This window comes from Saccostrea echinata, unplaced genomic scaffold (assembly GCF_033153115.1).
Source record: "Saccostrea echinata isolate AGI-Se365-2 ecotype Australia unplaced genomic scaffold, CSIRO_AGI_Sech_v1 ptg000012l, whole genome shotgun sequence".
NCBI lineage: Eukaryota > Metazoa > Mollusca > Bivalvia > Ostreida > Ostreidae > Saccostrea > Saccostrea echinata.
The window spans coordinates 18,977,914-18,992,183 of NW_026889761.1; the positions used below are offsets into that span (position 1 = coordinate 18,977,914).

The 14,270-nt window shown below is 33.5% G+C and overlaps 1 protein-coding gene across 1 annotated transcript in view; it reads left to right on the forward strand.

The window, feature by feature from the left end:
• LOC133185098 (uncharacterized) overlaps positions 1-14,270 on the forward strand; it is a 40,915-nt gene that overhangs the window by 12,195 nt on the left and 14,450 nt on the right. The window contains exons 8-10 of the mRNA XM_061320157.1: positions 5,709-6,177; positions 7,362-7,755; positions 8,736-8,738. Of these exons, the coding sequence (XP_061176141.1) occupies positions 5,709-6,177; positions 7,362-7,755; positions 8,736-8,738 (866 nt within the window). The remainder of the gene's footprint in view (positions 1-5,708; positions 6,178-7,361; positions 7,756-8,735; positions 8,739-14,270) is intronic.

Genomic DNA, 14,270 nt, shown 5'->3' on the forward strand with positions numbered 1-14,270 from the left:
TACATTACACCTGTTATATCAAAATAAAATATTAAAGATATTTATTTATTTATTCCAAACTTCTTGCAGGTTTCGATTATGTATCTGATTGCAGTGAAATAAAAGAAAAATGTTATGGTTCTCTTTGAAAACAAAAATTTTATTCACATTAATGACTTGCTAATATTTTGCCTAATTTATCTCCCATCCTTAAGTTTACCTACCTTTATAATTACACATAAAACCTATATAATCATCATGTGAAAATTAAATTGAATGATTCTAAATTTCAAATACACTTGTCATAACATCCAGGATATCTTTGGTTGCATCTTGTCTAGCTTTGAAAATGCATGGCATTTTTGTTGCGGACACTACAAGTAACCATAAGAATAATCTTTTGTCATTTTTATAAAAATAATTGTTGATAAATGTTCATTTCTAGGCTGAATTACATACCACAGGATCAACTCTTGAAAAACATATTTTTTTTTTTATAATTGCAAGTTCAAACAGTAGAATTATATAAAATTTCATAACGTATCTGCATTTTCACATATTTCAACATAATTTCGCTAATATTTTGTTGATTTACATAAAGTAAATTGCATATAAAAGAGGGATAATTTCACAATGATTTGACATCTATGACTAAGAGTTTCTATTGTAAATCTCCTGAAACAAAAACTGGATAACAAAGCCATTTTTCAGCTGCAACAACATAACACATAATATATCCCATATTTTCAGTAGAAAATCTTCAATATATCTATTGTATAGAACATGGGAGTGTTGTATATCATTTAACTAGTTAGGGGTATCATTTGGTCATAATTTGGTCATAATTGTTAAGGGTTTAATCATATATTTTGATACAGAGTGCATTATAACAATAGTGAGTATGAAAAATCACAAATACTGTGTAAATGGCGATTATAAAAAAGGATTTTAGGAATTATTCCATATAAGTTTGTTTTACAAACCTGATGGGAAATGAATATTGTTTAGTCGATGACAAATTGATTTGGTGACACGATCGATAGATCTAGAAACGCTTGATCGTGATATCCCATGCAGGTCACCACACTCAGAAAAAAAGGAGGCCTTGGCAAGGTACCTTATGGTCACCAGCACCTAAATAGTTTCATAACAGGGTTTTTCAAACTTGTTCACACAAATACAGACCAAGAAATCTTCAGTGACTTTAAGTTTCATGATATTATAAGGAAGGAGAGAGAGAGAGAGAGAGAGAGAGAGAGAGAGAAGGGATTAACGGAGATGTTCATTAAACAGAAGAATGTTTTGTCTTAGTTTATTGTCCACTGTTCCTAACACGATAGAATGAGTGTGCTCGGAACTAGAAACTAACTTCCGAGGAAGAGTACAGAGACATAGACGCTTGGTTTGAGAATGGTGTGTTTTGTTTATTACATGTATTTGTTTTTCTAGGTGTGTCTGAATACACTCATTAGAATAAAAATAAAAAATCGCTGAAATTAGCACGTTTTAAAAATATCATACTGTATATAAAAGAGCGCTCTCTTTTATATACAGTATTTTGATATTTTTAATACGTGCTAATCTTGGCCTTACATTAGGAACCGGGAGTGGGGGGCGGGAAGCAGTGCCCCCCAAATAATTCTGCCGATCTTTAGAATACTATATAGAAAACATAGCTACTATATGCATTTGCCCTCTCAATAAAAACGTCTGATGACCTTTCTGGCTTGTCAAGAAATTTTTGGTTGCTGATAGTGCAGCCCCCGATCGAAAATGTATGGCTCCCCCCCCCCCCCCCCCGACTGAAATTACTTCCTACGTGCGCCTGCTAATTTCAGCGATTTTTTTTAAATTTTCATTTTAATGACTGCATGTATTCAGACACACACCTAAAAAATACACCATCCTGAATTGAAACCAAGCGCCTATGTACAGAACATGTATATTTAACCAGAACATATAGTTTATTATAACTTCAAAATGTATTTCTATATTTATGTTTTAAGTGATCAACCTCTACATTGGGCTTAACACTTTTATGAATTAAAAAAAGAATTATATGTATATTATTCCGGAAAAAAGTTGTTCGTGTAATCTCTGTCGTAAAGAGAGATAACTCTAAGTTGTGTGATGGTAATGTGAAAGGGACTTCAATGGGTAGATAACTCATGGAAATATACAAGCATATGACCTGTGTGTACGCAGGAAGAGAGTGGCTTCTCTTCGTTGGCCTTTCAACGTCACCTCTCACCATCTCTACCAAACGATAGAGGACATGACGAGGGAGGCGATACCTCTCCACTACTTCCTCATCGCTCAAAAAATCAAGGGGATTTGTCCTGTCCCGAAACACGCGTGGTCTCTGTAGTTTTCTCCCAATAACAGGTACGTTTTCGTCTGCTAGAAGTATTAATGACGCCATTTTGTTTGTGTTTACGAGTACGCGAGGTTATCTACGAGAGCATAGTACCACTCGTAGAATTACGATCAACTTTAATCGTAACTCGCAAGTCGTAACTCTTGGTGAAACGCACGTACGTGCTACGTCTACGTTTACGAGCTACGACCTGTTAGTGAAACGGTCGCCTGGTCTCCAAAGAATGTTGTCAATGAGGAACTCCAATCTAATTAAAATTAGACTTGTATTTTCGCTCCTCTACGATACGCTTGTATTGAAGCGTATCGTAGAGGAGCGAAAATACACGTCTAATTTTAATTAGATTGTGAGGAACTCCAGCTACTTTTTGATAGTAACTTTAGAGTATTTGTGTGTAAAGTCAGTGATTTTTAACAAAGTAATTTTATTGATAACCAGTCACATAGTTTGAAATTATCAGAGTTCCATTTTTATTGAAGAAGCAGTTGTATATATCAAAAAGCTTATTTTTTAATTTGTCATGAGGAATGGTTCATAAAGTGTAGAAAAGTCTTTTGATGTTATTACTTTTACAAAAATTGGGTGATTTAGAATTTTCTATAAAAGTTCTTTGGAGTTTGTGAGAATCCAGATCTGGTTTACACCGTTTCTAGAAAAAACTGTTGCACAGTACGTCGGAAGTTTCACCTTTACAGCATTTAATATTTTTGTAAGACATAAAGATAGGGGCTTGGTAGAGCATTTACTGTATCTGGAAATATATTTTTGATTGTAAGGATTTTTATGAAGTTAAGCAATCCGGTGTAGGGTAGATTGAAGTCACTTTGGTTGACTGTACTGTTAAAATTGTATCATTGCTGCGGCGTTTTTCCTTTGATGTCCACTGTGTTTTTATTTTTGATACACCATGACTAACTGTGCTCGAACAACCATGCTCTATCAAGATAGAACACACTGATAAAGAAAAAGCTGACTTAATAAGCAAAACACAAATACATATAAACATAGTGAAGGTATACCTTTCCTTAGGTCTACAAAAACATTCTAAATTTTGCACGTCAATTTTTAAATCCAAAATGGAATTCACACCCGCACATTTTTATAAATAAACGTTTTCGTCTTTCATAAACTTGAAGCGTAACAAACCACACACAGTGTAGTACAGGGAGCGAGGTGGATATTCTTTGTTTTCTTATTCCAACACGAATCGCTGGATGCAGTAATTTAAATAGAGAATCGCTGTTCATCTCGGTCAAAAGTGGACATTTTCCTGTGCCATTTAAATTGCCATTTGGTATACTTAACAAACGCTGAATTTCATGATCGGACACCTGTACAAACCTTTAATTTTTCGCCTTCGTGTCGACCTCGGGACTGGTGAAATTAACGCCATCATGTCTAAAATAGGTCCTATATCGAAATCCATAATAGGTTCAATTTTTAGTCCCGGTAGATCAGACGTCATACTTCCCAAAGAATCTTCAACCTGCATCTGGTTTCCTAACTGATCTAAGGACTATTCTTTCATAATTTCGGTTTCCGTGTCTATAAGAATTGCGCAAGCATAAAATCACAACCGTCACCCATGGCGTTCAAAATATGAATGGACGAGGTAGAAAGTTCAAGAAATACAGCGCGCTATACTTTTCGAATCACGTGCTCTTTTTTCATTGGTTATATAAAATGGTATGATGAAATTTTGATAGATCATGGCTAATTCAGTGCACGAAAATATAGTTGAATTACATGCTATTAACGTGAAATTGATAGATCATGGGTAACTCAATGCATGAGAACAATGATACAAAACAAGCCCCCTCCTCTGATATCTGAAGATACACTCGTTAAAAGGTACTCTATATATTACGTATTAAACACTGAAATGTGATTTTGAAGAGTCTCATCCTTAGAAAGTGAACTGAAGAATAGATTAAATGGCTTTCCAGACGTAGAATTAAAACCAGGTTCTTCTAAAATACATTATAATAATGAACCTTACCAGCAAAGACGATATTGTTACTAGTTTTGTCTGATGCCAGGAACCATAACATATTTTCATGTAGTCTTTTTTATTCTTTTATCACCTCCGATTTAGTGAAAATAGAGGATAGATGGTTCTCATGTTGCATTTTGTCTTTCTAACTTGAATCTTTAATATATTTCTAAAACACTTAATCCATTCTGACAAAGTGTTCAGCTCTTCTCTTTCATATTTAGCCCAACATCTGGCATAATCTTCGACATAATTTATGATAGAAATGAAGATTTGTTGCCAGTTAAAAGTTCGGGGCTCCCTGTATTTAGGACCTTTTGAGATCATTGCATTCAGATCGTCATTGTTCAGTATCTAGGCGCAGTCACGGTAGCTCAGTCGGTAGAGCGCTCGCTTCGTGATCGGAAGGTCATGTGTTCGAATCACGGCCGCGACTGACCTAAGTCGATAAAAAATAGGTAGCAACTGTTCCTTCGCCAAGCGCTCGGCACATTGAAATGAAAGCTGCGGATCCTTTGGATGAGACCTTAAAAACCGAGGCCCCATGTCACGGTAGGCGTTGGCACTCTATATGAGTGAAAAATTCTCGAACTGGGCGTAAAACAACATACAATCAATCAATATCTAGGCACTGTAAGGTTTGTTTGTAATTGAAAAGTTTGGAGGAAACAGTTTGGAAATATCTGTAGGATTGATTGATTGATTGTGTGTTGTTTAACGTCCCGTTTAACGTCCCGTTCATGAATGTTTCAATCATATAGATACGTCACCATATCCTTTACTCGGCACTCAGGGCCATTGAGCAGTGAGGGTTCTTTATCGTGCCAACGCCTGGCCTCGGTTTTTAAGGTCTTATCCGAAAGACCCGCAACTTTCACTCCAAAGAGCCGAGCGCCTGGCGAAATAACAGTTGCTACCTATTTTTTATCGATTTAGGTCAGTCGCGGCCCTGATTCGAACACACGACCTTCCGATCACGGAGCAAGTGCTCTACCTACTGAGCTACCATGACGGTAAATATCTGTTAGAAATGCAGGGTGTAGGCTTTAACTTGAAATATGGACGAATAACTTTTTTAAGAATATTACATGTACTTATGTTCACAGCATCTATTCCTTTGTTGGCAATTTTAGGACACAATAGGTTGATTCAGAATTTATTATCTCGTGCCTGTGCTGGGCTAATGAAATATATTTCTCACTCTTGAAAAGCAGATTAATGTTAATGTAGTGTTTGCATTTTTTGCAGTAATACCAAAAGTTTCAGACCGAAAATATGCAAAGACTTTACTTCTGAATTTAACTATAAAAAATCAAAATATGTGTAATAACTTGAGACAAAAATTTTATTGTGGTACAGGACTTTGAGAGTGGGAAGTTTGAAGCTACTCGAAAAAAGAGGAGGAGTAAGAAAGAAACAACAAAATTTTTTCACACATACGATGAACTGCAAACCATGCTCAGAGCAGGTGCTTTTGTGGGAGCTGAAGTTACTGAAGCTTCATCTTCAGATGATGATTTTTCTGATGATAGTGATGATGATCCTTCACAGCATCCCAAGCTGCCTTTACCAAATAAAAGCGATGAGAAGACCCCAACTTTTAACTTAAGAAAAACAAGACTGAACTTCAACTACGTGTTTCGAGAATGTCCAAAGAAAGAACGAGAGCAGTACGGCGATTTGAGTGGTGATGACTATTTTATTGAGGAGGATTTTGAAGAAGTTGATTTTCTGGATAGCTCAAATTCTTGCGAACAACTTATGAAACAAGCAAAGGAGATGGAGATGGATGTTGATTACAGTGATGATGAAGGAGATGAAGGGCTAAGTTAGTGGATTTTCATTCATTACATATTTATTTACATTTAGCGAATTTTCTTTATGAAATCCATTGGAAATCTACAACATTCAATACCCTATAACACTCACGAAGCCTTGTCACTGCGTGGTAGAATACACAGTAGGAACTATATGCATTTTCAATACTCTTGGAACACCAAAGTGTATATTGTTTTGGCTCAATTTAATTAAAACAATTATCCTATTAAATTATTGTAAAAATATAACAATTGTACATTTAAAATTAATTTGTCATTTTTTCCCTTGCGGTATTTCAACTTTCTACGTCACAACGATTCTTACGTCTATTAAGCAAACCAGTTCTGAAAGACGCTGAATTAATTATCAAGATTAACAAAATTGAAAATTATAAAGAGAGAAAATTAGAGAACGTAAAGATAAGCATTGAATTCTTATTTTTTGATGTCTTAGATCCTTTAAGAGCACCTGTCTATGCTGAAAAAAATTATCATACCGTACTAACGTGTATTCAATTTGTCGGCACGACCAGGTGCTGTTATAGGACCGACGACATCCAAGGAATTCAGTGCTTAGTAAAATGTTTGGATCGGTCTGTTCATCCAACATGTGTCATATTAATATGGTATGAAACACATAGTACGATTCTGATTGACTGCTTATTTCTGCACTTTTATAAGTGAACCTAAAATGTACAAGACCATTTTTGTATAATGGGAGAAAAACAGGTCCCATAACTAGTGCTTGTTAGTAACCAGTTTTCTCAAACTCTTGTTTCTTAACTTTCAGGAGGACTCAACAAACCTCGTGTCTCTCTAAAAATGGGAAAAAAATGAATTCGAGTTTGGAAAAAAAGTTACTAACTCGCACTGGTTAAGGAAGCAATATTTATAACTGAAAATGAGACCGTTGTCCTGCGTGAAAATGTTCAAATTTTAAGTTTACTTTCTATGGCATTCATTGTTGATTAATTAAGTGATAACATTGAACAGTAAGTTCTGCATCGAATTAAACAGAGGATTATTGCATCGTGGCAAAGCTTGTTTGGTATAGGGTTGTGGAGAAGACATCTAAAACTGAAGAGTACAGACAGGACAAATATAGACATAATATTGTTAAAACAAGTTTCAGAAAAGCTAAAGATATTTGGCTGAGGTATATTAAATTTTTTATTTTTATCATTAATGTTTGCAGTGAAAGTTCTAGAAAGAAGGACAAGTGACTGTTCAATTTCTTCACAAAGCTCACTAGAAGAAGAGGATTTTGAGGCAAGGAGGAAGAGATATGCCAGGAAAGGTTCAAGAGAAGGTTCTCTGCAGGACTTTCTGGAAAACAGACTCAGTGAATCTAAGTCAGTCACAAAGGGAAGATTATCATCCACTTCTTCAACTTCCATAGAAATTAGCATGGATGAGGATTCATCGAATGTTGGGGAAAGAAATCCAGAGCTGATGAAATTGAGGAAAAAAATAGATGAATGTTTTGAAGCAAAAGAGAAACAAGAACTAGATTCTTCCCAGCAAAATGCAAAACTTAGGAGGACCAGGATGCAGAGGCAACCAACGATCAATGAAGAACCAGGGGGTAAGTGTCATTTTATATTACTTCTTTGTACATTTTGACAAAAAAGTTATTAATTTTCTCTTCACTTCTCTTGTATATTTACAATTGCTTTCGTACATGTAACACTTCACCCTTTCAACAAAAGTTGCGTGTTGTTTTTCCTGATTTATCTCCTTTCTTCTTGGCAAGTCAAGTTGCTGTGCATTTTTTTTTAATTTTCTCTCTTTGACTATCATCTCAATTTCCCTTTTTCTCTCATTTTAGTGCATCATATGATTTGTTTTGACATTTTCCTTTGATTTTTAAACATGAATCCAGTGCTTCTTCATTGCAATCAAATACGATCCGTACATAAAATCTAAAATAACGTAAGGATAGAAAACAAAAAACTTTTTTCAGAAATTAGGTAACCTCAATAATGTTGGCCAGGGTAACTGGGATTTTTTTTAAAGATTTTGTAATAATATTAAAAAAATGTTTGAAAACTTTTTTTTTATAGATTAACTTGAAAATGACACAAAGTCGCATATTTAATCTTGAAAGAAAACTTACAATTTCTTTATATTTTATGGATTTATTACTTATGACACTATGTCATTTATATTCAAAATCTGTTATATCAATCAATGCATCAAAATTTTTAGTTTGTATCATGTATCCTTATACTTATGTTGACTTTTGGAAAAGATCAATGAGGAGCTTTTTCTGTCTAAATGACAAATCTTAGCTACTTCAAGAACCTCTTTATCTAAATCTATCTTTCATTATCTGTAGATTCATCTCTTTTACTGTTGCCTTTGTTGAAATATTTTTAATCCCACTTTCTCCTCATTTCAGTGTGAAACATTTCTTTCCTTATAATTCTTGATACTTCAAAACAAGAAATACTGTTTTACCAGTAAAATAATGTTTAAATAGATTAAATGTTAAATTTCATCTCGTTTCTGCTGGCATTTTATCACATGTCTTATCCAACACATCATATAATTAGATGCCAAACAACAGTTCGTGCTTTGAACCATTCCTCAATTTTTTTTCCAAACACAAAGCATTTTTCTCATTAAGAAAAGTTTTAGCTTTATGTTCTAACATCTACATATATTTTCAGATTTTGAAATTGTACTTTTTTGGCATCAGTCGTTGTGGATTTCTTCGGTACCCCATGCCCTCAACAAATTTGATATAAATATCATTTCTTGATTAAAAAAAAAAACCCTTGTCTTTGAAATTAAGTCCTTGAGAATCTGTATTTGGAACAGTTTACAAAATCTGGCCCGCACAAATTAAAATGATTCCATAGTATTTTCTATTTACATGAACAATATCTAGAGTTGATTTTAACCTTGTTACTTTTATTTTTATTTATGTACCTTTATAGCAAGAATTAACATTTCCCGAAATTCTTATAGATTTGAAAACTTCTTTTCTGTTTTTGGTTTCTGTGTTTGATGTTTTTTTCTCTAAATTTGGCTCCTTTGTGATTAATAGGATTTATAAGGATTTATTTTTAAATTTACGACTCCTTCAAAGTGATCCCTCTGTGTTTTTATGTATTGTAATTTCACCCAGCTTTTTTTAGTTTGAAAGTAATTTTATATATATATATATAAAAAGAAAAGAAGTAAGCAAAAAGTTTTAACATGCCTTTTTGTCAAATAGTTTCATGTAACAGTACCTCAACAGAGATTTTATTTTCCTGTTTGTTCTGCAGAAGTATGGTTTAATTGTCTCTTACATATTATAAGATTAAATATGAGTGGAATTATTAAAATGATTCAACTATTATTCTACAGAGTCAACCCAGCCTCCAGAAGCAGCACAGAAAAGTGCGAAGAGGAGAAGATGAAAATTCAAAACTAGTGTTGGTTTGTAATTCTACGTTGCAGAACTTGGATAAAAATCGTTGGATTTTTTAACTATCTAAGTGAAATTGATGTTTGAAACCAAATTTTCAGAGTCTATAAATGCATAGTTTAGATTTATTTTAAATTTCTGTTTTACCTGTTTTTGATGCCTTACTCAAATAGTTTTCAGTGAACCTAGATAAAAATCGTTGTATTTTTGAACCATCTAATTGAAATTGATGTTTGAAACAAATTTTTAGAGTCTATAAATGCATAGTTTAGATTTATTTTAGATTTCTGTTTTTACCTGTTTTTAATGCCTTACTCAAATAGTTTTCAGTGAATTTAGTAGATAAAATTCTTTTGATTTTTGAACCATCTAATTGAAATTGATGTTTGAAACCAAGAGTCTATAAATGCATAGTTTAGATTTACTTTAAATTTCTGTTTATACCTGTTTTTTTAATGCCTTACTCAAATAGTTTTCAGTGAACCTGGATAAAAAATCTTTTGATTTTTGAACCATCTTAGTGAAATTGATGTTTGAAACCAAATTTTGTAGTCTATAAAATTAATGCATAATTTAGATTATTTAAAATTTCTATTTTTACGTGTTTTTTAATGCCTTATTACTCAAGTAGTTTTTGTTTAAAGATTTACGCAGCCGCATAGCTTCAGGAAGAATATATATAAATTCAACTTTTCTTTTGATGAAACCAGAGACTGATAAAATTTGCTGCAAAATAACGCATCCCAACAAACTTGTGCTCTCTGTGACAAAACCTAGTGATCCCTTCCAACATGCCGTGTTGTGGTTTTCTTCTATAAAGCCTATCAGGAACATTCTTTTTTGATTGTGTAGTGAAAAAAAAACTGTTAAGTCATTTATATGTAGATTTAACTCATATGTCTGATTATGACTAGATCATAATCAAGAAACGAGATCCACGCATTTCTTTTTCAAGAAGATGTTTGTTTTCTTTTTAGGGAAATAAAACATTTTTTTTGATATTCCCTTCAATTAATTCAGAACGCTCATGCGACTAAAAAAATTATCTTGAAATTTGTAAATGAGTGAAGCTGAATTAAGATTTGAGTTGGATTAGGATTTCTAACATTACATTATGTCCATGTTAGAACTTTAACTGCATATATATCGTTTAATGTTTACAAAGCCATGTATGTTCAATTTTAGAATTGAAAAATGATTTTTTAAAATTACAAACATGTTGTTACATTGGTAAATTTCTAAGTGACACTATTGTTTGGCCACTTTTTTGGAAGAATGACATTTAATACCAGAGACGTCTTAACACTGCTTTTTTTGTTTTTACTGATATTAAATTCTATTTGCATTTATTTGTATTTGATCTCAGCAACGTTACATTTTTTATCCTTTGATCATAGGAGGATGAATGAAAATCGTGCTTCTGTATAGCAATGTGTTTTCCTTGTATGATGAAATGATTTTAATGTTTTTAATTATTTTTAAATGTCATATGAAACTACCAATGGAGAAATGAAATCTATGTAATAGATGACTAAAAAAAGAGTATAGGACTCCCTTTTAGTATTCTTTATTGTATGGTGTGATGTGAATCTAAAAATTAACTAAGTATATATATATATTTAATTTATTAATCATTATGCAAACCCATTTACAATTTCTAACTATCCAAAGTAAAGTTATACGAAGTATATTTAAAATAATGAATTTATGATGAAAATTAACCCGAGAAGCTTACCTTTTTTATGCAAAGTAAAACTTTTGGGAAAAAAAATCATTAACAAGTGTAATTCATGCTCATCTGCATTTTAAAATTTAATTTACTAGACTTAAAAGAAATGTAAATATTGCAATTTCAAGGCTCTTAAGCGGTCGCGGTACCATAGGGTGACTGGGAGGTCGGTCAAACTTAAGTAGTCATAGGTGGTAACTGTTCTTTCCCCAAGCGTCTGGAATTAGCAGTAAAAGTCACGTGTCTTTCGGATATGACCTTAAAACGTAGAGCCTGTGTCATGGCAGACAAACTCTCACCGCTCAGTGGTTCTTAGTGCTGAGTATAGGTATAAATTAGAAGCTCTTTCAGTGGATTTTGGTGACGTCTCATTATTGACAAACAAGTTGGTGAAGCAAGAATATCAAAAGTCTCGTTTAAAGTCATCATTTCGTAAGTTCTATGGTCGATGCAATGACCTTGTCAGCAAATATAATCTATCATTAAGGCATATGCTGACTGACGTTGTTAGGCCATTATTTACACACTGATTTGTCGACAGAATTTTCCGTTATTTACCGATCATGATAAGGAGCACACGGCGGGTGTGACCGGTCGGCAGGGGATGCTCACTCCTCCATGGCAATTGATCCCACTTTGATTTTGGAGGTCCGTGTTTGCTTTGCTCCCGTTTGTATTGTTTTAATGGACTTTGAGCTTGAATACTGTTTGTTATCTCCACATTTCACATAAGTGAAAAATTCTTTTAAGGGACGTAAAACAACATTCAATCAATCGACGCCTTTTACTGGAACATTGAATCGTCTGAAGTTAACATATTCCCGGTGATTTTGTGATCAAGTTTTTAACTTTGAGTGTGGTTTCGTATCAATGAAAGATCCTCCCTTGATTGATTTAATGTGCAATGTGATATTTTGTAATGATTTGTAAAGGTTTGGTGTTTCTTCACAACATCGATAGTTATTTTACATAACTGAGGTGTGGTCATCATTTCATGAAATTATTACGCTCAAATATTGTAGCACATTTTCATAGAGCTCAAGAACATATATTATCTGAGAGTTATTTCTAACCAAAGTTCTATCATTAATGATCAAAGAAGAGAAAATGAATTAAGATCTTTTCGTTTTTTTTAAAAATTATTCTACATGTGTATTGCAATTAGGGGAAAGCACACCGTCCCAAGACTATAAATTGAGAACAGACTTAGGTCCAGATTTTGATTTTTGAACATCTTATTTTTTTGTTTATTTTACAACATTTTGAACATCTTGTTTTTTTATTTTACAAATATGAGACAAGCTATCGACAAATAAGTTTATGACACAAGAATATCAACAGTCCCGTTTGGAGATTCTATGGTCGATACAATGTTAGCAAATATAATCTATCTTAAAGTCGAAAGTTGATTGACAATTTTCAAACAAATTGTTGGCTATTATTTTAACATTAAATTGTCAACGGATTTTCCCTTTGTCAATCATGACAAGGAGCACAAGGAGTGAGGGCATGACCGGTCGACAGGGAATGCTCACTCCTCCATGGCACCTGGTCTCTCCTCTGAATGTGTAGAAGTCCGTGTTTGCTCTGTTCCAAATTAACTATTCATTATCTTCGTATTTCTTGTATAAGACATATTCAATCTCATCCCGAAAATTTGGTTTTATTTTCAAAATGAAGTAATTTAAAAATTAAGTTACAAGTATTCAAATTTGAATTCTTTTGAATACCTTTGAAGTCAATTCTCAGTTTATGGTCTTGGACATGGCCATCTAAATGAAATTGGTACATATTTAGACTAAAATTAATAAAATACAATGTAATTATTTATAATTATGCATGGTTTTGATTGCTATATAAATTTCAATTTTTAGAGGTATACATATATATATATATATTATCATATTATCATATTTTATATTCTTGTAGGCATGCATTTACGTTTTTCAAAGATTATAGGTTGCAGCTTTTCTAATACGCTTCCTTCAGGTATTTAATGATGTACTATTATTTACCTTGTGGCTATGTCTTTATGAGATTTAATTGATTTTAGGTCACCTGAGTCACTCAGGTGACCTATTGCTATCTGTTTTCGTCCGTCGTCGTGCTACGTGCGTCGTCCGTCGGTCGTAAACTTTTCAGCTTCTTCTCTTGAACCACTGAACCAATTTCAACCAATTTTGGCATATGGTATCAATGGGTGAAGGGGTACAAAAATTATGAATTTCATGATCCCTGCCCTCCTGGGGCTTGAGGGGTGGGGCTAAAACCATCAAAATTAGTGCTATCTTTAAAAAATCTTCTATTTTACTCCTGGACATCAAGCAGTCAAACTGTTGGCATGATTGTAATAAGCATTGAGCCCTCTACCAAATAGTGAAATTCATGGCCCCAGGGTCAGGGGTTCTGGTGTTTGGGTGGGGCTATGTAGATCATATAGTGAAAGTGCATTATTTCTTTGAAAATCTTCTTCTCTACTCCTGGGTATTATTGAAACAAATTGAATACATAGTTACGATAAGCAAGGGTGACTCTACCAAAATTGTGAAATTCATGGCCCCAGGATCAGGGGTTCTGGTGTTAGGGCGGGGCTGTATAGATCATATTGTGAAAGTGCATTATTTCTTTGAAAATCTTCTTCTCTACTCCTGAGTATTATTGAAACAAATTGAATACATAGTTACGATAAGCAAGGGCGACTCTACCAAAGTTGTGAAATTCATGGCCCCAGGATCAGGGGTTCTGGTGTTAGGGCGGGGCTCTATTTATCATATAGTGAAAATGCATTCATTCTATAAAAATCTTCTTCTCTGCTCCTGGGTATTATTTAAACAAACTAAGTACATTGTTATGATAAGCAAGGATGCCTCTTCCAAAATTGTGAAATTCATGGGACAGGGGTTCTGGTGCTAGGGCGAGGCTATATAGATCCTATAGTGAAGGTGAATTATTTCTTC